Here is a 22,564-nt window from a genome sequence, read left to right on the forward strand (position 1 = left end):
GGGCTGTTGTTAGGGCACCATAATACAGTTTTACAAAAACTCGGTGACCGCTCAAGGAGGCATTTTTGGGAAATCTCCCTCCCTGCTCTGGGCCGGTGGGCGGGGCCTCGGGGCCAGTGGGCGGGGCTTCACCTCCTTGCGGAGCAGCGACCTCCGGCGTCTCGTTATTCAACGGAGCCCCGGCGTTAGTCCGCTCCTCCCCGGTGTGGCCCCCGGTTCCGGGTGCCCTTCGGCTGGTCTGTGCGGACAAGCGGCCCTCTTGTGCCCCACAACCCACACTCAAAACACTTGACGCTACCCATGCTAGCATATACCACGTAGTGGCCCTCCCCGTGTTTCACCCTAAACGAGACCTCCAGCGTCTGAGACGGACAGATGAGGAACATAAACACCCGTCTCCTGAAGGACTGGACATGTTTCAATTTTTCATTCTTGCAGCACACGCAACAGTTCTGGATGTGTCCCGGGTGGAGGGCACTGCCAGCGGGGAAACCTGCAGCTAGACGCCGTTCAGCAAGACGCCGCTCGCTATTAACTGCGCCACATATCGCTCCTCTTTTAAAAAACACCACCACACCTTTGTTCATCCTCGAGGCGTAGCACAGGTTAGCGTGACCCACATGGTCTCCCACAGCCAGGAGCACCGCCTCCACCGGGACACACGGGTTGGGCTGAACCCGCACTCCATGCCTCAAAGACAGGGATGGCGTCTCAGAGGACGCCATCCCTGACAAGAAACACGGCTGTCTGTCTCCAAAAAAAACAATAAACAACCCAAAAATTGCAACAACTCAATCACACAGTGAACTATGAATGAAAAGAGAATAAAAGTTTGAGAAACATCACCAAACATTTAGCGGCGCTCACAACGCTCTCCACCACGCTCAGAGAGAGAGAGAGAGAGAGAGAGAGAGGAGTTTCTGGTGGACACAAACTTTCTTATTTCAGTGTTTTTAGCTCTGAGAGAGATTTCATTAATTATGTCTACACAACATATGAATAGTTAAATTGATTGGTTTTCCCTTTTAGTGCCATCATTCTGGCATTCCATTTCATCCTCTCCCTCTCTCTCCCTCTCCCTCCTTCTCACTCTCTCTCTCCCAGTCCGGTGTAGGCGGCTCATCTGCATCCCACTCTCTGCTTTGAATGACTCTCCTCCGCTCTGTATTCATCTCGCCCTCTGGTGCTCTGTTTACTTTGTACGTGCGCTTGTGTGAGAGTGTGTGTGTGTGTGTGTGTGTGCGTGTGTGTGGGCTAAAAGTGCGGACACACTTATTACACCCTCCTTATCTTCAGAGGCGGGGGGGAGGAGGGGGCAGGTGCTCTGGCTGTCATGTGTTCACCCGCTTGCTGCTACACGAGGGCCCTGGAATCAGAAACACGCATCACAGATATGTGTGTGCGTGCACTATTCATCCTCCTATCTCTGTTTGCCAGACCAAAGCAACTGATTAGACAGATTGCAGCCAGACGCTGTATGAATTTCTTTTTAATTTTTTGGGGGGGAATGCTTACTGAATGAGCACGACACATGCGGGCCAAAGACTTACAGCGTATTGATTTGCAGATGAGTCTTTCGTAAATGATGAACAAAGGAAAGAGGATAATTGCTATTCTACTCAAGTTAATGCTAAAGCGCATCATTTCTGAGCTGCATATGTACAGTATGTCCCTTCTGTTTGCCTTCCAGTGTGTGTGTGTGTGTGTGTTGTTGCACAAGAGATGGAGGATTGCCATGGAGGGGGTGTGTGCCTCGAGGTGTTTGTCACAATGGCTGGTTCTCTGGCACTGCTGTCCATGGTGAAGGGTATACGTGGGGGTGTGTGTGTGTGTGTGTGTGTGTGTGTGTGTGTGTGTGTGTGTGTGTGTGTGTGTGTGTGTGTGTGTGTGTGTGAGAAAGAGATAAAAAAAAATAAACAGGCGAGAGAGGGGGAAAGATTATTTTAATTTACAGTCTTAGAAGTGTAATGGGGGGAAGCTTTGGATCAAGAAAGACGTGTCACATACAAAGTCACTGGTATTTATAAATGCATAAACATGAACACACACACACACGCACACGGGGAAATACACACAGGTGTAAACAAAAGTTTATATTCAGCAAACACTGCTGCAGAGGTTGATGCAGAGTACAATAAAGTCCGACAGTGAATTTTATTTTATTTTTTCCTCAGGACAGACTGTAGCCAGTCAGCACTGTGTGCAGAGAAATCTGGGGAGATGTGTTGCAAAAGCTTGTATGTATATTATTAATATGTACGGCCTATTTTTTTTCCACTGCTATCTGAGTGGAACAACACAGTTCCTTTTCTGTTCAGGGAGTCCGGATTCTGAAGTTAAACATAAATCCACCACATGCATGCAGTTTCAAGGTGTTTTCAGTGCGAAGTCGACCCGATTTTCACAAAGTTCTGCAAGCAGCACAGTGTTGATCTGCCTTGTTGGCAGATAATTATATTACGTACAACTGATATATATGACAGGGTTCCTTAATGTCTCCTGCCAGAGAGAGCCTTAAATTGGACAATCTCTGGATCAGCCCACAAAGCCCCGCAATCTCTCAACAGTGGCAATTCTTTAACATTCAAACGCCCCCAAAAAGTTATGGCAGTATATTTTATTATTCTGTGATATTTGTCAGAGAATTGTGATCCTTGTAATCATGCATCTGGGACACACACATAAAGCGGGTGGCAAACGGGGAGAGATCTGTAAATCCCTTGGAGGAAAATATCACATTAAATGATGTATTATAACAGTGTCTTGCTTTTGTGCGTTCCTGTAAAGCTAACAGGAAATCTGGCTGAACAGACCCTGATCAAGATCTATTTCTAGTCCTTTTTCTCCCATCTGAGGTGGACTAGATAACGTACAGAATATAATATTCCCATGTGGGTCATCAATACAATGTAAACACGTGCATTTATTAAACTAAGCAAGCCGACTTTGGAGCCCCGAGCAGTTGTTTATTGCAGATGTTGCCGAACCTCCTGGCAACCATCAATTACATGGGAATACAGAAAAACCTACCTTCGCCGCATATGTTTTCAAGCTATAATAAATAAAGCTCATTGCATAGGATCAAGGACGAATGTGCCACGCGACTTCACCTGCTCGTCAGCCGTGAGCTGATCTACCGGCTCACCATCGCAATATGTATTCACCTCACACAACGGCCTTTTGCATGTATTCCATATATCTAACTGGTACTGCTAGCTGTTTTTTATTTGGCCACTGGGGCTGTGTATTGAACTTTCTACTCGTGCCAATTTTATACCCGAGTTTTTAAACCAATATCTAAACGATGTTGCGGCACCAAGGAGGTTATATTTTTCTGCTCGTTTGTTTTTCTGTTTGTCAGCAGGATTATGCAAAAACTACCGGCTCGATTCTCATACAACTTGGTGGAAGGATGTAGAATGGCTATGGATCGTCATACAACACTTACGTAAAGTTATTTTGTGAGTAAGGAGTAAGTAACACGTGTCAATTTCCAATTATTACATTCATACGGTCTTTTAAAAATAAACTTCTGTCTTCACAGGACACAACTCAGTCAGGGTTGGGAAACAACATTATACTTGCCTGTTCGAGCTTTGTGTATCGAAAAAAAGTATGCAAGTATTAAGTGAACAAGTGTATCTGGCAAAAGCAGATACACTTGAGACCCCATTTTGAACCAAACATTTTTAAACACCTATAAGTTGTACTTTGTATTTAACTAAGCTGTTGATATTAACTTTAAGGCCATGACCACCATTAAGCATCAGCTTTACAGCTAATTTAAAATAAGCGATGCTGTAGAGGAATCTTTCAGTAGGAAATAAAAATTGGACACAACGATGGACGCACATCACAATGAAACTCTTCGCAGTTAAAGAAAGAGCTGTACCATCCCTCCAGTACAAAATACCAAGTGGGCACATGCAATTCACTCTGCTCCTTCTCACATGTCTGCCAGGCTTCTAATTATAGACACTTCTTCCACGCGAGTGTTGCTGACTTCCAGTCGAGGTTTGGCCATCTCGGCAGCGAGATGTATTCAGGCCAAATCTCTCACCTGGACACCTTTACTATGATAAAAAAAAAGCAATTTGCTCATACTCTAAAACGACAGTAGCCTGGATGGCTTGCTCCCAATTTCTTATTATTCAAACACAACTAGGCTGTTGCACGGTGCGTGGTGTGGGTTGAGAGGGGTTGCATTGTTGAATGGGCTTCGGAGAGATTGTGATAAATAAAAAAAAATAACAATGGAACAATGAGACCAACTGACTTGGGCCCCACTACAGTAAATACATAAATTAACTATCCTTTAAAATGCAGATTCTTTTAATACTGCTATTAATCCTGACATAAATTGTATGAGCTATTATTACAGCAAGTGGTACAATAGGTGCTGAATATGCAGCACATGTTATCCTTGTAGCTATATGGTGTAATGAAGATGTTCTACACTGCTTGGGAAGTGTACATTAGAGGGTTGGTCCACCTAAATAACAAGACTAAGATAGCCATGCAAATGGCTCTGTGAAGCTGTACTCAACTAAACGCTAGTAACAGCATGCTCACGATGACAACGCCGTCGTGCCGTTGAGCAGTCTCACCATCGTCAACATGGTAAACACAAAGTTCAGCTGAGGCTGGTGGAAATTACATCAGTTTTTGCAGGTATTTGATAATAAACCAGAGATCACAGTTCCTCCTGAAAGGGGTATTAGTGTTTGTCCCAAATTGTATGACAATATGTGCAATAGGTATTGAGATAATTCACTTGAAACCATACAAATGTTTGTCATAGTCGAGCTTGGGAACCAGGAACATCTGTACACCAATTTATCTGAAAAAAATTGTAATACTCTTTTCACTGGGTAAGTGTAATGCCATTCACAGACTCTATATAAACAATCAGGGAATCACCAAAGTCATTACAATGTGTCTTGAATGTCTTTATAAATGTCATGGCAATCAAAGCAGTAGCTGGATAAAGATATGCCAGTCCGACCCAAAGTGGTTAACTGACACTGCCGTCTCCAGTGACAAGCTCCCGACATGTTTGAAAAATGTTTCAATAATTCAATATGTTAATCTACCTGTCTTTCTTTCAATGGAATCATCATCGTGATGAAATAATATATCAAGATACTCTTAATTGATAATAAGCATGCGCTAGTTAAAATTTCTCAGAAGATCTGGTCAAACTATCGTCTTAATCCGATTACTCTGTATTTGTGTGCATACATGTAAACATAGTGTATAGCTGAACATATACATGTTTTTTTCTCTATAATTTCACATGAAACTGTGATTTTCATTTTGCACTCAAGTTCTAAATCAAACGAAGATATACTTCAATAAATTAAAGGTTAATGTGGAGAAAACTGCTGTGTGAATTGAACGACCAGAACACATGCTGTATAGTGATATGGTTATGGAGATATGAAAAGACCTGTATTGAGATGAAAATACCGTACTACGAAAGAAACAGTCTCTATGCAAACTGCTAACATTTGCTCTGTGGATCGGCCAGAGTAAACGTTGCAACATAGTTTCTGGAAATTCTCATTGCTGGGAAAGGTTTTGGTATTTTTTCAATGCTTTGAACAAAACACATGGAATTCCATTCACATAAATATTGGTCTCATACCTGGGCATTAAAACTAATATTTTTTTTGTATAATATAATAATTCAAATAATAGTAATGTTGGTGTTGTATTAGTAGTAGTATTGAAGTACTTTAGTAGTAAAAGTTGTCAAAGTATTGGTGGCAGCAGAACTGCAATAGGTAGTGGTGGAAAGAAATAGTAGCAATACTATTCGTGTTATTGGAATTTCTATCATAAGAAAGCGTGACTCGGCTAGAATCATGAATTACAAATTATTCAAAAAAAAAACATGTAGGTCCATGCATACGATGCATTAAGAGAGTAAGCACTCTTCCATCCTCCCATCTGTCTACCCACGCTGCTTCAAGAGCGCCGCGGAGTGCACACATGCTTAATGAATTGAGACAGAAGGCCAGATAAATGTGACCAGTTCAGTAAAAGCAGCAAGCAGGCACACAGACACAAAAGAGAGAGGCTACCGCCTGCTCGCTATGTGACATGTACAGCGAGCACCGGGGGCGCCCTGCAGTCCGATCCCCGCTTTACTCAGCCTCTGGTTGGCATAAACATCTAATAGGGCCTAAAAGCCTAAGATGAGAGCAACACATGCTGGGTAAGTGGTTGAAAATGGGACATGGAAAAGGTTTTAGGATATTCCAAGAACAAAGCACACAGCCAGCGTCTGTTCTAATCTATGAGATACGTGTCCCCGTGGTGTGGGTTATGGCTCTGTGTGTATGTGTGTATGTGCATCTGTGTGTGTGTTGGTCTGCATGTGTGTGCGGATACATATATATGTGCAGTACATGTTCTATGTGTTAGTCTGTGTATACATGCACATGTTTGTTTATGTTTAGGGTTTAGTCTGTGCATGCATGTTGTGTGTGTGGGTGTGTGCGCGTGTGTGTGTGTGTTGCCGCGAACAGAGCCAGCACATATCATCGCTTGTCCGAGATGGAGAAGATGTACCCCCGGGGGTCAGAGAGCAGCCGTCACTTCACATGAACGGCAGCCAGGAGGGAGGAAGTAGAGGGGTGAGGCGAGGGATGGGTGAGAGACAACACAGAGGACTTAGGGGGAAAGTGAGATGATAGTGGTGTGGGGTGTAGGAAGAGAGGGACGGAGGGAGTGCTTCCTCTAGTCAACATCATGGAGTCTGGAGCTGGGAGAGGAAGAGGGTGAAATGAAGAGAAGGGGACCAAAGAAAGAGTTAAAAGAAGAGAGGGAAGTGGACTAGTGGAGGAGAGAAAGAGACTATAACGATGCCAGAGGGAACCAGGGAGAAGAATGAGGGCAGAACAATGTGGGCTTGTTACATAAAGCAGGATCAGACTCAGGTCACCACATCAGACCAAACACAATAGATGGAGTCGAGGAGAGACTAAATAATAGAAATGAAACAAGACAACAGGAAGACATTCTACCCCTTCACTGGCTATCTAGAGTCTTCCCTGAAAACAAGCTCACCTACTGCCTCCCTCTCAAGGAGATAATATTCTTCCCCTCTTTCAAATCGCCATAACACTTAGCTGAGAAAAATAGCAAATGATGGAAGCCTTTTTATTGGCACCAGAATTTCCCCTTTGCTGTCAGTAAATACTTCCTCCACAAGGAGGAGGAGGGGGGTGTCTCTGTATTTATGGGTTTTAATAGAAAGAGCGCGATCGTCATATTGACCGGCCCGCTCAGATCCTAATGGGCATCTTAAATCTCGGGGAAAACGCACTGTATTCTAGGGTGAGTTACAAGCAAATTAACATGGAGAGGGAGGCCGGCAGCGCTGCTCCTGCCGGAAGGGAGGAAAACAATCGCTTGACTGATTGTCGGACATTTAGGATGAGTTGGCAACGAGAGGGGAGAAGAGGCGATAAACGATTTTCATCAGCAGCAGGGAGAGAACGAGGCGGGCTGGAGAGGGTGGGCGGAATCCAACTCGCTCGCCTCCCATTATAAGAGCCATAAAATAGTTTTAATGACCAAATGTCGGGCGCTTTCAAACAAGATATTGGATCATATTACAAGCGTTATGGTGTCGCACCTTGGCTCACACACTCTGGTGCGGGCACATTGTGTAGGGTCTGTGTACATTCGTAGTTGCCTCCCTCTGTGTGTCTGTACGTGTTGATGTGACTGCAGGTGTCTGTGCACTGTGATGGTCACACAGAGGGAGGAGACAGGAGGAGTCTTTTCTCATCGCTGTGTATAATGACCTTTTTACCTCACTTACATATGAACTGGATTTAGCTCCATACTTTTCAGTGAGCAGTGCCATGTCAGTCACTAAGTGCAGGGCTCCTCCCCGGCTTCTCCTGTCCACATGCAATACCGACTGAACCCCAACACTTCTAAAAGCCAAGTATTTGTGAATATATGTAGGGTACTGTATTTGTCCCCTTGAGGGAATTCATTTAGTTTATTCTGTTGTTATTTGACAGGAGACGTCAGATTGATGCGACTGATGCACCACAGCATCCCGAGCAGAGCTGAGGCAGCCAGCTGACCTCTCCAGCTACCAGTCCACACTCTGCACCGTACCTGCTGGACTTGAACCATCGACCCAAATCAAGACCCTACGGACGGAGCTACTGTCACCCTGAATGAATGATAAATTGCAATGTGCTATGATATAAATATTTGTATGCTTATTTTTTATCCCTTCATGTATAACCATATATATATATATATATAATTGAATATGCACATCCTTGGTTCCCATTGCACGCGGTTATGTCTTGAACGTACTTGTTTTGCTCAAACCAGCTGTCGAAAACCAAAAGATATTCAATTGTGACTCATATAAAAGTCAAATTGACCTAATCAGCAGGTTCCAGCCTCTAAAATCTAAAGTATTGTTTCCATTGTCTATTCTTTGCACATTCAAGATCTTTAGAATTCAAAACAAGCAGTTTAAAAGACTTCGCCTTGGATCAAAAGGATGAAATATTGTTTATAAGTATTTTCAGACTGGAAGAAGGAAAGTTCAAACTAAATCTATAAATCGACAGCCGGTCTGTGCTGCCTCTTTCTTCATCAACCCACGTACAGACACAACAACAGGATGTTGATTTGGGACTTAACTAGGTCATCAGTACGATGGCTGATTATTGGTTTAGTTAATAAACCATAAATCAATTAATTGAGTCAAAATAATCAATAGATTAATCACAGTGTAGCAATAAAATAATTTGTTCCATTAGTTACCCTACTGGGTATAATTGATGAACACCATTTCGTGAACCTGCGGATTAGCCGATACATGGCTAAATCTATCAATCTGTGCTGAATGCCAATAAGACACTGGCATGAAAGTTGCAGATAAACAGCATGCACACGGAGGAATAAATACAAATTTGGCAGGCCAATCAGTCCACCATCTAGATGGATGTAAAACTTTGCTGAAATTGAATTTCAATACCAAGCTCATCAGTCTGAGAGAGCAAACTTCAAGTAAACCGTTAACCTTTAACGAGGGATGACGGGCAGAATTTTGGTCAACGTGTCTCAATGCACATGAGAGCCCAAACCGACTGGAATTGAGTTATGAGCCGCTCTCCTTCTCCCTGCTCGATAATATGGCCACTATCGGTGTATACTGACTTTACTGACAGGGAATGTCATTGCTGGTGAACAGAGGAGATGGTGCTTTGAAGTCCTGAGTAATTGAATTTGTAGAATTTATCGTATTACCCTATAATAGGATATGCAGATTCAGAGGGGGTTGCAATTTACAAAGGGGTCGAACCACTATGAAATTGCCGCCCGCCCCCCACTTCCCGCACACACACGCACCGTCATTAACACAGTTTCCTATTTCTCATTGCCTCTCGTTGCTGCTCCTGCCTCAGAGGAAGTTGAGATGTGTGACTATAAACCTCAGATGATATTTTGTTACAGATACACTGTGGAAAACGCTCCGCTCACTCCAGCTGATTATTATAACGTCTCCATGACATGACCTGTCAGGATTTAAATATCCTTGACAAAGCTTCCTGCAGAAAGAGGAAGGAAGGCTGTGGAGGCATCACTACCCACAGAATGGTAGATAGGCTGAAGGACATACAACTATACTAAACACACTATGTGAAGCATCATTTCAAGAAGCTCCGAGGCACACTTGACAAACTGCAGAGTTTTTACATTTATATGGTGTATGCAAATATAGCAGGGAGGGCTGACAGCAAAGCAGGGTGTAAACAACTGGAGAAAAAGCAATCTTTTTGCAGATTTCAGGGTTCCAGGGTAACGCAAGTAAATAGCTCAATAATAACAGGCTCCTGAGCAGCCTATAGTTCAACTCGACTCGGTTCTATTAATAGGGCCAGAAGAGTTGAACAGGAAGGCACATATGATTCAAAATTATAGAAAAACCACAATAAAAACAATTATAATTTCTTCTGCAGAGAGGTTTTACGGCAGGGGTGTCAAACTCATTCTCACCCCGGGCCACATCAGCATCATGGGGCCGGTTGTAACTGTAACACCGTATAAATGGAACCACTACCAAACATATTGTTAAATAACTGTCTTAGTATTTGATTATTGTTTATTCAAGTGTAAAAATATTGTACAAGCATTTATATAAATGGAAAAATATATGTAAGCACATTTTTCTTTTAGTATGACATAAATCCATTTAATTTAGGGTTAAGAAACCCACATTATTCGATCAAAGATCAAACTAAAAACAGAAGACAAAGTTGAGAAGGACATAACTCTGATCCAACAAATAATTGTGAGTAAATGAGAACATGCATGTGGTCTGGGGCAGTGGATCAACTGGCTCACCATCACCCTGAATGACCCGCCGAGATCCAAAGCGAGGAACATTTTCAACTCCTCAAATTGATTTAATGAAAAGATGGTGAGATTTTTTTGCCCACGCAAAGGCCCGCGACCCATTGAAAACTGGTCCGCGACAGACTGAAAACTGGTCCGCAATTTCATGCCTTTCAAGCCGTCGCGGGCCACATAAAATGACGTGGCGGGCCAGATTCAGCCTGCGGGTCTTGAGTTTGACACCAGTACTTTACAGGCTACTGCTTGTTGCTGCAGTGAAATCGATCTCTTTGAACCAGGCAACATATCCTAATACAGCACCTGTAAGACACCTTTACCTTCAGAAAGTCTTTTCAAAATATACTTCCATTTTCACAGGAACCTACTTGGTGATCGTGAAATGCTGCGTCAGGTTTAGGCAACAAAATCACTTAATTAGGTTTAGGAAAACACCGTGAAATACTTAGTTAGGTTTAAGGCAACAAATCCACTTGGGTTTAGGAAAAGATCACCATTCGTGTTGAAATAACAACGGAAGTTAGTTCATTTAGTTACCCTTTTTGTGTGCATCTGTACCTCCTAAGTATATTATATATACTTTTTATTTATACTTTTTTTACTTTTTTTTTTGTTTTATTGGTTTTAACCTTTTAGATGTGCTGGACGTCCTGTATTTTAATATTCTGTTGAACTTATTTCTTATAATAAATGTTATACTCTTGGGATAATCCTTGGTCTCATTAAACCATCCACTGCCACATGGATCCTTTTAAACTGCAAGCTCTTTAGTGGTTTTGAGTTAGTGTTAAAGGTGCAGTAAGAGTTTAATTTGAACCTGATCAAAGCATTGTTGCAGCCCGTGGTCACATTCAGGCTCTTCGGGTTATTAGTTAAAGGTTAACAAGTACCTTGGCAATAGGACTAAGACATTTGAACAAGCAGATTCAACATTGACTTCTTGTTTCACTCGCAAGGTACTGCGGTCTCCTAGCTATGAGATTTCTGTTTGTAGTTTTGGTTTCTTTCATCTTTTACAATCTCTCAAACCATGCTGTCCCATACTAGAACATTCCACCCAACCCCCTGAGCCATTTGTGCATGGTTTGCACATGAAGATGTCAGTGTGTTCCCATGCTTGGTAAGTGGCGAACATTTGATTAAACTCATAGCATACAAACAACAACAATAACAACTAAGAATTAGAATGAATGAGATTGATTGCAATGAGAATGCGAGAAGAAAAAAATGAATTCCATCATGTCTTACCTTTTTGGCTGTCAATGATAAAGTTGCCCTCCTCGTTCCCCGTGGTGATCTTATACGTGATCCCGTCCCCGTCAGGGTCCTTCGCCAGCACCGTGGCAACAAGCGTGTTGGGTCCCGCATCCTCTGAGACGAAGGTCCGATATCTAATGAAACATGTACGGGTACACAATCAACAGCTTGCCTACACTTCCGGAGGACGCGAGTCCTGACTGCAAAGGTGGAAATAAAACACAATCAACAAAGTTTTGTCAATGTTTTAAATCAATTAAATCTAATTCACATTCGACCAGCAGATCAATGGGCATAAGACAAAGATGAAAACGGGCTGCTGATTGCTTTGAAACATAAATGTGTCACGAGCAAATCCATTTACAGACCAACCCAATGCACTAGTACTCAAAACTACAACCTTGTTAGTGTCATTTCACATTTGGTTTTGCAGTGTATATTTGCATTTCAATGTCATCAATCGGGAACAAACATGAACATAGCTGGCTTGATATACTGTTGGAAAAGAAGAGAATATCCCCTGTAACAACTCCAGGGTGGCAGCTATTAAACCATCTCTCTGCATGTGCCACAATCAACGGCGTAAACGATGAAAAATGTTAACCTGAGATGTTGTGCCATTTCTTGTGTTTGACATCTGGTAAATGTTGCTAGCAACTACCTTTTTTTTGTCTGCTAAGCGATGGCTGGACCAGTGTTTGTGTTGCGCACTGTGAGCAAAGAGAATTTCATAAAATGTTTACATGTGCAGCCACGAGAGGCCTAGCTGGGAGTTTCAGGTAAGTGGTTTTGATCCCAGGTGCACAATACTGACAACATTTCCAACATAGCGAACATACCTACATGCACCTTTACTCAATGTTGAAATGCCATGCGTTTAATGTGAGAGCTATCTTTATTTTAAAACAGCATTGGTGGTTCCCGTTTACATCAGCTAGTTGATTGCTTTCACCGCGAGCCCCAGGTGTTAATCAGTCCCTGAACAGTTGCAAAAACACAAACCCAGCAGAGTTCTGAGGAGCAGCGCACGGAACGACCCGCAGGGCAAAATTCAAAAATAACCTAGAAAAAAGATACCATTCTGGTAACCACCATATGTGCATCCAGTGAAGACATAAAGGAAGTTTCACACTCACATCCCAGACTTCTCACGGCCCACACTACCCATCCTCCATGACACCCTCCAACATTGAGTACCTGCAATCTAACAACTTTCAAAGTGAGAACGTGGAGCAGGGAGGTGATTATAAAAATGAGCTTATTTTTTCCCGTGATATTTCTACAGTGAAGCAGGACGCAGTAGACGGGAATAGTTCTCAACACAGCCCAAAGTGTGCAATTTTCGTCCACTGAGGACGTTCTCAGTGGCCGAAAATTGAAGGGTGTTTATGTATGTTGCTGGATTCCAAAATGAGTGGACAAGAGACAGGGGGCTTAGTGCTTAATGCTTTTACAGTTCTGTTATTTAAGTGATGCTTTCCTGGGCAATATATAACAATATCATGAGCTCATCTTTACAGAAGCATCTAACCAGGTCAAAGACACTAATGTGATCAATCAGGTCGTGTAATGCTTAAATGCATGAATAGACTGATATAAATAGTTCAACGTTGGTATTCATTACAGATCATTAGTATGCAGGGTTATGACTTTATGTTTATACATACATACATACATACATTAGATATATATATATATATATATATATATATATATATATATATATATATATATATATATATATAAATCCCATTCAAGCAAACTTGGCTTGACATGCATTTCTTATCAGCCCACGCGTACCAAACTGAACTCAGCTTCTTGCTCTAAAATTCCCCTTCAGTTGTGTCTTTGTATCTCAAGAGTAGCACTTTGAACTTCAGCTTTGAACTCTCTTTTGGCCTTGCGCATGCGTCTCTGAACCACTGATGGGCTTGAAAGCAAAACTTTTCTTGAAAGGCTGGCCTTTCCACCTTGTTGACACAAGGTTTCACACTTTACATCCCTGGGACACGTTTCAGCGGTCCTTAAGGCAACAGCAGATATCATTGGGTACGTCAACACTCCAGGCTCTTCGGGTTATTAGTTGAACGTAAACAAGTACCTTGGCAATAGGACTAAGACATGTGAACAAGATTGAAACATTACAATAAATGGTAAATGGTCTGTATTTGTATAGCGCTTTTCTAGTCTTCTGACCACTCAAAGCGCTTCAACACTACTTGTTATCATTCACCCATTCACACCAATTCATAGTAACGAACATTCATACACACATTCATACACCGTAGGCACAGCTATGGGAGCAATTTGGGTTACGTGTCTTGCCCAAAGACACATCGACATGGACTAGCGGTCGAACTGCCGAGCCTTTCATTGAAGGACGACCCTGCTCAACACTGAGCCACAGTCGCCCACACAATGCACCATTACCATTCATTCTCCATTTTGTTTTTATGTCTAAGCAAAAACAAGCATAAACCCGCTATTACATGTTCCTAGTGCAGTTTCCCTTGGTTTAAAAAAACAAGTTTCTAGTAAGTGTCCTGATTTCAAAAACATGGGGGAACTTGAAGGTCACTCAGAGAGAACAGACCGCCACCAGGGCCAATCCATTACATGATTTAATGGTTTCTTCCTGGGCCCATGCTGCACCCTTTCACTCCGTTTCCTTAATCTCACTCACAAGCAGACCAACAAACAAACCAAACCGTAACATACCCCCCTTTTAGCAGGAAATTAGGGAGATAACTGCAATAGAGGTATCGAGGTGTTTTTCCTAAAAGACAAGCTAAAAGGGCACTTGGAGAGAGCTAACCCCCACCAAGTAAGTACAAGCTAAAGTGTGTATGAGGTCAATAAGTTACTGACAAACATTAAGGGGGGGATAACATTTGGGTGACCTGATCCTTTAAGTAATTGTAGGCATTGTTCTGCCTGACAGGCAAACCCCTCCAACCACCATTAACTGTCTGTGTGAATGCCCCTTTTTGCTAATTGTGCTTCAAGCTCGGACTAAAAGATGTACTCTGCTGTCGTCTACCAATTACTCATTACTTCCCCGCATGTGCGGCGCACATTCAAGAGGCAGATGGAGTAACTCTGACAGCCTGACATAAACACACATCCCTCTGTCACACACCGTTCCAAGCGACGCGGCCCAGTCATTTATTCACTGAAAACAAGGCGCTCTCATTAGGAGGCGAACGCTGTGATCATGTTCTTTCACTGCCGTCTTTCTGCCTCAACAACTGCTGGACTAGTTCTGCCTGGGAAGATCAGCGATGTGCCACTGCTTTGCTCGGTTAGAACTGTTGTTGCAGCATTTGAGTAATTTCAGCTCGCAGTCTGCTAGCCGAGCACTTCCCCCGCAGATCAATACGCAAGTCAGGCGAGGGGAGATGCTGTGCAGCGTTTCTTTATTATGTAGTTTCTCTGAGGGTACATAGGTCGCATTGATCAAACAGCTTAAACTTGTAGTCTAAGGAAGCCATTTGAAAGATCATTAGATAATTGCTTGTATTTATCTCACCTGAAAGCCAGAGAGAACAAGGCTTTCTTGTGCATTTCTGCCTGCAATTTGATGGCTAAATTAAAGAGGCTGTCTGTGCGGTTGTATTTATGCACGACTCTTTTACACGGGCTGCTGAGCCTCTTTTGTCCCGACTCCCCGAATTAACTCAAGTTACTCATTACAGATGCAGACAGATTAATCATTATAGATCCAAAAGGAGTTGGCTAACAATTAGGCTTATAAGAAGCAGCAGCCTGAAATGGCAACAATAGCTGAAGTTGGCCTGGATTGTTCTGCCAGACAATAAACTGAGTGACATGCTAAAAACTTCCGGCCGTAAAACAATTAGTTGATTAATCAATTAATCCAAACAATCCATCCATTCCATCCATTATCAACCGCTTATCCGGGGTCGGGTCGCGGTGGCAGCAGGTTCAGCAGGCCGACCCAGGCTTCCCTCTCACCCACAACATTTTCCAGCTCATTCTGGGGGATCCCGAGGCGTTCCAAGGCCAGCCGGGAGATATAATCCCTCCAGCGTGTCCTTGGTCTTCCCCGGGGTCTCCTACGTGCCTGGAAAACCTCTAATAGGAGGCGTCCAGGAGGCATCCTGACTAGATGCCCGAACCACCTCAGCTGACTCCTTTCGACACGAAGGAGCCGCGACTCGACTCCAAGCTCCCTCCTGATGTCCGAGCTCCTTACCCTATCTCTAAGGCTGAGCCCGGCCACCCTACGGAGGAAGCTCATTTCGGCCGCTTGTATCCGAGATCTCGTTCTTTCGGTCACGGCCCAGAGTTCGTGGCCATAGGTGAGGGTTGGAACGTAGACCGACCAGTGAATGGAGAGCTTTGCCTTCCGGCTCAGCTCCCTCTTTACCAAGACGGACCGGTACAGCGCCTGTTTTACAGCTGCAGCTGCACCGATCAAGTAATCAAACAATATCAAATTAAACAATGAAACCATTTTTAAGTCTTCTCATTTAAGTTCTATGTTAAGCAAAACTTTAAACTGTTGGTTGGAAAAAAAACACGTGAGCTGAGGACAACATCCCTGGAAACTGTGTTAATTATTGTTTTCAATATATATGAAGTAGCATTTCTTTGCAAATTTAAGACCTGAAATGATGAAAGCACTTGAAAATGACTCGGTAGTACAAAATGTAAACCATGCTTTGGCATTTAATTTTCCCCTCTTAAGTCTATGATTTTATCAACCTTTATTCCTTTTTATAAGACAAACCAAAACACTGCCAACGAGGAAGACCTTGGGTTGATGATAATGAGAATAAATATCAGTGTTTCCCCTACCGTTATAATAGGGGGGCGGGGCGTCCCCCTGAAGAAACCCCCTCCCCCCTGTAATTTTCTCGATAGCGCCAGATCACAAGTCGTCATTTAAGGTTCTCTTTCCTATAGAACAGGTCTGCGCCTTATTCTGTTGTTCTGTTGTTCTGTAAACAAACTAAACGGCCATATTTTATTTATATTATCCACACAACAGCTTGTCATTTATGTCTCTACATGGTCATCTTAACACTTCTTCTCTGCTCCGCTATATCAGCGTTTTAAAAGCTCCCAGGGTGAAGATGCAACAGCAGCTCTCCTGCGAGGAGCAACCGGAGTTGCTCCTCGCACCGGAGCAGCTCTCTGAACCCGGAGCGGCTCTCTGAACCCGGAGCGGCTCTCTGAACCCGGAGCGGCTCTCTGAACCCGGAGCGGCTCTCTGAACCCGGAGCAGCTCTCTGAACCCGGAGCAGCTCTCTTGCTCCAGGTGAAACGAGCCAAAGTGCTCGTGTCTTCTACCAACAATGAGCTGCTGGCTTCACATATTACAAAAGTACCAGGCATAAAACTAAGTCATTAATAAATACATGGAGAAATGCCTGTACTTTCGGGTAAATGTTTACGTTACGCCGTTAACAGGTTACACTTGCGCGACTCGCAGATTTTTGGCATTTTGCCAGAAGTCTCCGTGACATCGTCCTTTCTGCTGCTGCGTCTCTCAAAAGAGAAAACAGATCTCAGCTCAAGGTTGAGCATGAATTGTATCAAATGTACAACCCCGTTTATAAAAGATGTGTAGAGGAAAGCAGTTCACTGCAGCTACTAATACAACCTGATGCTCACATATCTGCACTCATTCTGTTTTGTTTGGCAAAAAAAAAATAGCTGTTTGTTTTCCACAATGAGCTATTTAGTAGTAACTAAATATTAGTTATTTTTTGCACAGATAGAACTTTAATTTCACTGTTCTAAGTGATTGCAATTAAAAAAAGCTGTAAACCTAGGGGAAACACTGAACTCCGTCCCTGTATATTCAAAAGGCTTCTGGTTTGAATTGAATTGAGTATTTACAAAGCTTGTTTACAAGAAAGATCTAAAAAGAAATAAACACTTCAGAAACTATCTCTGTGCATTCTTCTTCCCAAAAAGGCAAAGCAGCAAAAGCATATTTCCACACAAGGCCCATTTCAAAACACCTTGCACGTCGAGTACCTTCTCACAGTTTAATTACCTCCAATGACTTTGTTTAAAACAGAAAAACCAAAGTGGAAAAACTGGCGGCTTCAAAAACTAACATTGCACAAATATGGTATTCACTGGTACTTCAGTATATTGACTTAAATCTGATCTTGGTCCACAGAAATACATCATTCACCTTGCAGATATTTTGAAAACTAACAAAACATTTCTGAAAAGATTTTTTTTTCAAGAAGAAGGCAGCCTGTTTTTAAAAGACTGTATGCATGTAACAAGCTGAAATCGTGAAGAACCGATAAAACAATGAGCACTAACCTTTCTAAATATATAATACCAACTGTTGCATGAGAACAATTTGAATAATGACATGGCAAAGAAGACAAATGCAATGCCTCCGTGTCCAGAAACACATAAAAGCAGACCTATACGTACATTGCCGAACATTAAATTGAGAATAGTAAGCCTAGCATGAAGTCAATAACTTCACAAGTAGACATATAGATAATGAGTCTGTGGCCTTTTATTTTCAGAAGACATTTTAAGGGTGAACCTACTTGACGCCAACATCAACCTACTCTCTTAAGAGAGAGACAGAGTGGGGAGAGATCGGGACGGGTCACCGAGAGGAAAGCGAAACAGCCCAGCAGTCGAGCGGCAGTGAGGCGCCTTTCGCGATCACATTTGGGCTCCACCACAACTCTAATTTGGACGGATCAATGCTGCAACCAATTGAAATCGGCCTCAGACATACACCGCCACACACTAATTACTTTTTTAACCTTTTTGTTTCATTTTGTTTCAGTTTGTTTTCATTCCGTTGATCCAGGGGGAGAAAAAGTAGATGTGTCCCTTTAGGCCGGAGCCTGATGTCAGTCGTGAACATTAATTTCTGAATTTAATTATTGAGTTTATTTTGTTTATCCAGATAAGGCATAGATGGAGAATAGAGGGAAGCGGTAATTGAGTGTGAGTGTGTGTGTGTGTATGTGTATGTGTATGTGTGTGTGTGTGTGTGTTGAATAGTTGGGCACAAGGAAAGTCAGCTGATCCAACTGCTGCTCACTGATTGTTTTATTTATTTGCTGGAATGCCTCCTGTCTGATTCCCCGTTAATCAGCACTTACAAAGATATCTTTCCATTTGCTTGTTTAAATTAGGTGGACGCTTCGGCCGGCGGTGAGCTGCAGCAATAATTGTCGCAGACGTGGCCGCAATACAAGCACTGAGGCAGCAGTGTTCGCTATGGCAAGATAATAAGTCTGGGCTCTGACATTTTAAATTATGCCATCTTATTAAGGCGGCGGGCGAAGTGCACGCACGTATACGTGAGCCGAGTGTTTCACGTGAGCTGATTTTCTTCTGTCGATATTCCTACGTCTGCTGGGTTCTGCTATGTTTACACTGGTCAAGTTTTAAAGCTTGATCTGTTGAATCTTTAGTGTGTTTTGAAAGGATCGTATTTGGGTAATGATGTTGACATGGAACATGGAGAAACCTGGACACTCGTGTGTGTGAATATGCAATTATAGTATTCTCCAAGTATCTGTGTATGCACCTCTACAGCACTCTAGTTATTTCTGTCAGGAGAGAGTTAACTGTGAGTTAACAGTTGAGGATGGACTCACTTTGGCTTCTGGCGGCCTTTTATACTCTCTCGCTGATAATAACATGTAGATGTTTCATGCACTTTTTTTAACTGACTAACTACCAAGTAACTTCAGCTGAAGATGGCCAGCACAGGTGAAAGAAAGTGTCATTCATAAACTCAAACAGGGTTTTCTGATCAAAGTGTTGATGTAAGTGTTGGCTGTAACCGTGTATAACAGCAGAGCGTGGCGGCGGGTGTTAGAAAGCTCACATGAACTGGAAGTACTACCAGCTACCCACTTTTGGGGTAAAGTGTCTTGCCCAAGGACACATCGACATGGACTAGCGGAGCCGGAGATCAAACCGCCGATCCTCTGATTGAAGGATGCCCTGCTCTACCACTGAGCCACAGTCGCCCAAATAAACGATGACTAAACTCAAGTGGTGAATCTGCAAAAGTTGTCATCGTAAACTTCATACGTACAGCGCTGGATTGAAAAGCCCGACAAGCATTTGCAACAGTAACTTCACGCTCAACACTTCTTTCCATTTTCTCCACTTGAAGTGCACCGAGAAACGCACTTCATCACGATTTCTCCACTGGAAGGTATGAACCAGTTCCAAAAGATTCCAATTCCAAAGTAATGATTGAGGAATGTTCACATCGCCGCTCTTTCTGGACTGGACATCCAACGCCAGAGGAAGGCTCTCAGGGTGGTTTCTGTGGCAACAGGCAGGTGATGATAGGTGCATTCAAAATGTGGAGAACTGATGTTCTGAGGAAGTTGTTCTCTTTTCATTCACCTCCTTTCTGTCTTTCCTTCTTGCACTGCTGCTCAGTGACACACAACACCACGGCATTCACAGGAAAGTAGCACAATACTGCTCAGTATGACTTTCATACTTTGAGCCGGAGATGGATTTATATCGGATTTCTACAACAGATGAGGATAATTTGAGCTCTCTAGCTGGCCGCGAGAATATTGAGCAGAGATTTGAGTTGGCTTTTATAATTGACAAGGTGCTCATGGACTAGTTATGCCTCTCAAGCACAACAGTCACAAATAACACAGCTGGTTTGAGCGTTTATGTTAAAGTGGATCGAGCCTGCAATTTGCGAGAGGTGGTGAATTTGACGTGTGTGTGTGTGTGTGGACAATAAGCCACACAATGATGAGATGTGTAGCTGTTAGGTTTGGTTTTATACGGCAGGTAGATCTTTTTTTTCAACATTTTGACTATATGACAACTTTGTTCTTGTAATATTACAACTTTTATTTCTATTAATATTACGAGTTTATTTTCGACAAACAACACAGATATGTGGGAAATGTTTTGAATATACAGAAATATTTATGAGCTATTTGAGATTTATAAATGAATTAAAATGCATTATTGAGGGGTATAAATGCCACACGGACATCTAAATAATGCAATTCTCCAAACACAACACACAAAAGAGGGAAGAGTAAATCAAGACTAGCATTTCTTTACGAAAAAATTATGAGTTGGCTTAGTTGATTTAAGTCAACTAATCGACAAAGGGGGGCATTCAAATTTCCCAGAATGCAGGAAATGAAGTACGATCAGACAGATTTTCTGCCTCGATAATGATATGTTTAATATTGCCAAAGCATCAAGACACAGTACAAACACAAAAACACAAAAATATACAACTCTCATGGACAATAATAATAATAACAATAATAAGATTGAAAGAGTACAGGTGTGTGTGTGTGTGTGTGTGTGTGTGTGTGTGTGTGTGTGTGTGTGTGCATGTGTGCGTATGTGTGTGCGTATGTGTGTGAGCGTGTGTGCGTGTGTGTGCGTGTGTGTGTGTGTGTGTGTGTGTGTGTGTGTGTGTGTGTGTGTGTGTGTCACTGACTGTCCCTCAGGTTGTGACACAACAGGACATAAGCAGCAACAAGCTGTGCTGTGTTTCCTTCTCCCAGGAGGATTCTTAGTTGATGAGATTCTCCCAGCTCTCTGAAGCCAGAGATCTGGGAGCTGAGCCGGTCCAACCACATTTGTCTTGTTTCAGTATATTTATCACACTTTAGGAGGAAGTGCATCTCTGTCTCAACCTCACCTGTTGAACAGTGACTACATATTCTGTTTTCTTTTGGTTGCCAGGATTTCTTCTGACGGCCTGTCTCGATAGCTAGCTGGTGGTCGGAGAGCCTGTACCGGGTCAGGGTCTGTCTCTGCTTCTTTCCCCTGACAGAAGATAGATATTCTGCCAGTTCATAATCTCTTTTTAGGGCCAGATAACATTCTAATCTACTTTGATTTGCAGTTTCTTTTTTCCAATGTTCCAAATATGTTTCTTTGCTTTTCTTTATATTTGCGTTGACTCTAACTGGTGTCTGGAGAGCAGTGTTGGTGTGAGCCTGGTTCTGCTGTGTGGAAGTTAGTCTCAGCACCAGCTGCCTCAGGAGACTCTTTTCTGGGTTCAGCTCTTGGCTTCGGAGGGCTTTAACATGGAGGGTGTCTTATGAGTTTGTTTGAAGGTGATTCCAAAAATTGAGTGCTCATTTGTGGATGTTTATTATAAAGGGGATATCTGCCTAATTCTGCCCTACATGCATTTGTTGGTGTCTTTCTTTGAACGTTGAGGATCATTCTGCAGAACTCTGCATGTAGGGCTTCTGTGGGTGTTTGTCCCATTGAGTGTAGCTATGGTGACTGAGTGGACCCCAAACTTCACTACCATACAGCGCAATGGGCTGGATTACACTATCAAAAATCTTACACCAGATTTTGATTGGAATTTGGATATTATAAAATTTTCTTTTAATTGTATAGAGGGCTCTTCTGGCCTTTTCTTTTAGTGCATTCACTGCCAGGCTGAAACTCCCTGAGGCTGTGATAGTCAGACCCAGGTAAGTGTAGCTCATTGTGTGTGTTATGGGTGTGTTTCCTAAAGTAAAATGGTGTTTGCTTTCCTGACATCTGGGCCTTTTTTGGAAGATCAGAATGTGAGTCTTCTTTAGGTTTACTGCCAGGGCCCAGTTCTGACAGTAGTCCTCCAGCAGGCTTAGCTGCTGTTGGAGTCCCTGCTTTGTTGGGGACAATAGCACCAGGTCGTCTGCATAGAACAGAGACTGCACCTCTCTGTCGAGGAGCCAGAGGCCTGGGGCGGCACTCTGGTCCAGCTCCACTGCCAGATCATTGATGTAGATGTTGAAGAGTGTTGGACTCAGATTGCAGCACTGACGAACACCTCTTCTCTGGCTGAAGAAGTCAGAAGTGTTTTGGAAGAAAGCCAATTTGAGTTTTACTAAGGATTTTGTGTTGGTCCAGATAATCTAAGATTCTATTATTT

At 42.8% G+C, this 22,564-nt stretch overlaps 1 protein-coding gene across 1 annotated transcript in view; it reads right to left on the reverse strand.

Annotated features, from left to right (window-relative positions):
- Window positions 1–22,564, reverse strand: part of LOC306735229 (neural-cadherin) — a gene marked incomplete at both ends in the record, with an annotated part of 289,025 nt that overhangs the window by 167,038 nt on the left and 99,423 nt on the right. The window contains one exon of the mRNA XM_079216680.1: window positions 11,650–11,792. Coding sequence (XP_079072806.1) covers window positions 11,650–11,792 — 143 coding nt within the window. The remainder of the gene's footprint in view (window positions 1–11,649; window positions 11,793–22,564) is intronic.

Source organism: Taurulus bubalis, assembly GCF_910589615.1.
Source record: "Taurulus bubalis genome assembly, chromosome: 4".
Taxonomy (NCBI): domain Eukaryota; kingdom Metazoa; phylum Chordata; class Actinopteri; order Perciformes; family Cottidae; genus Taurulus; species Taurulus bubalis.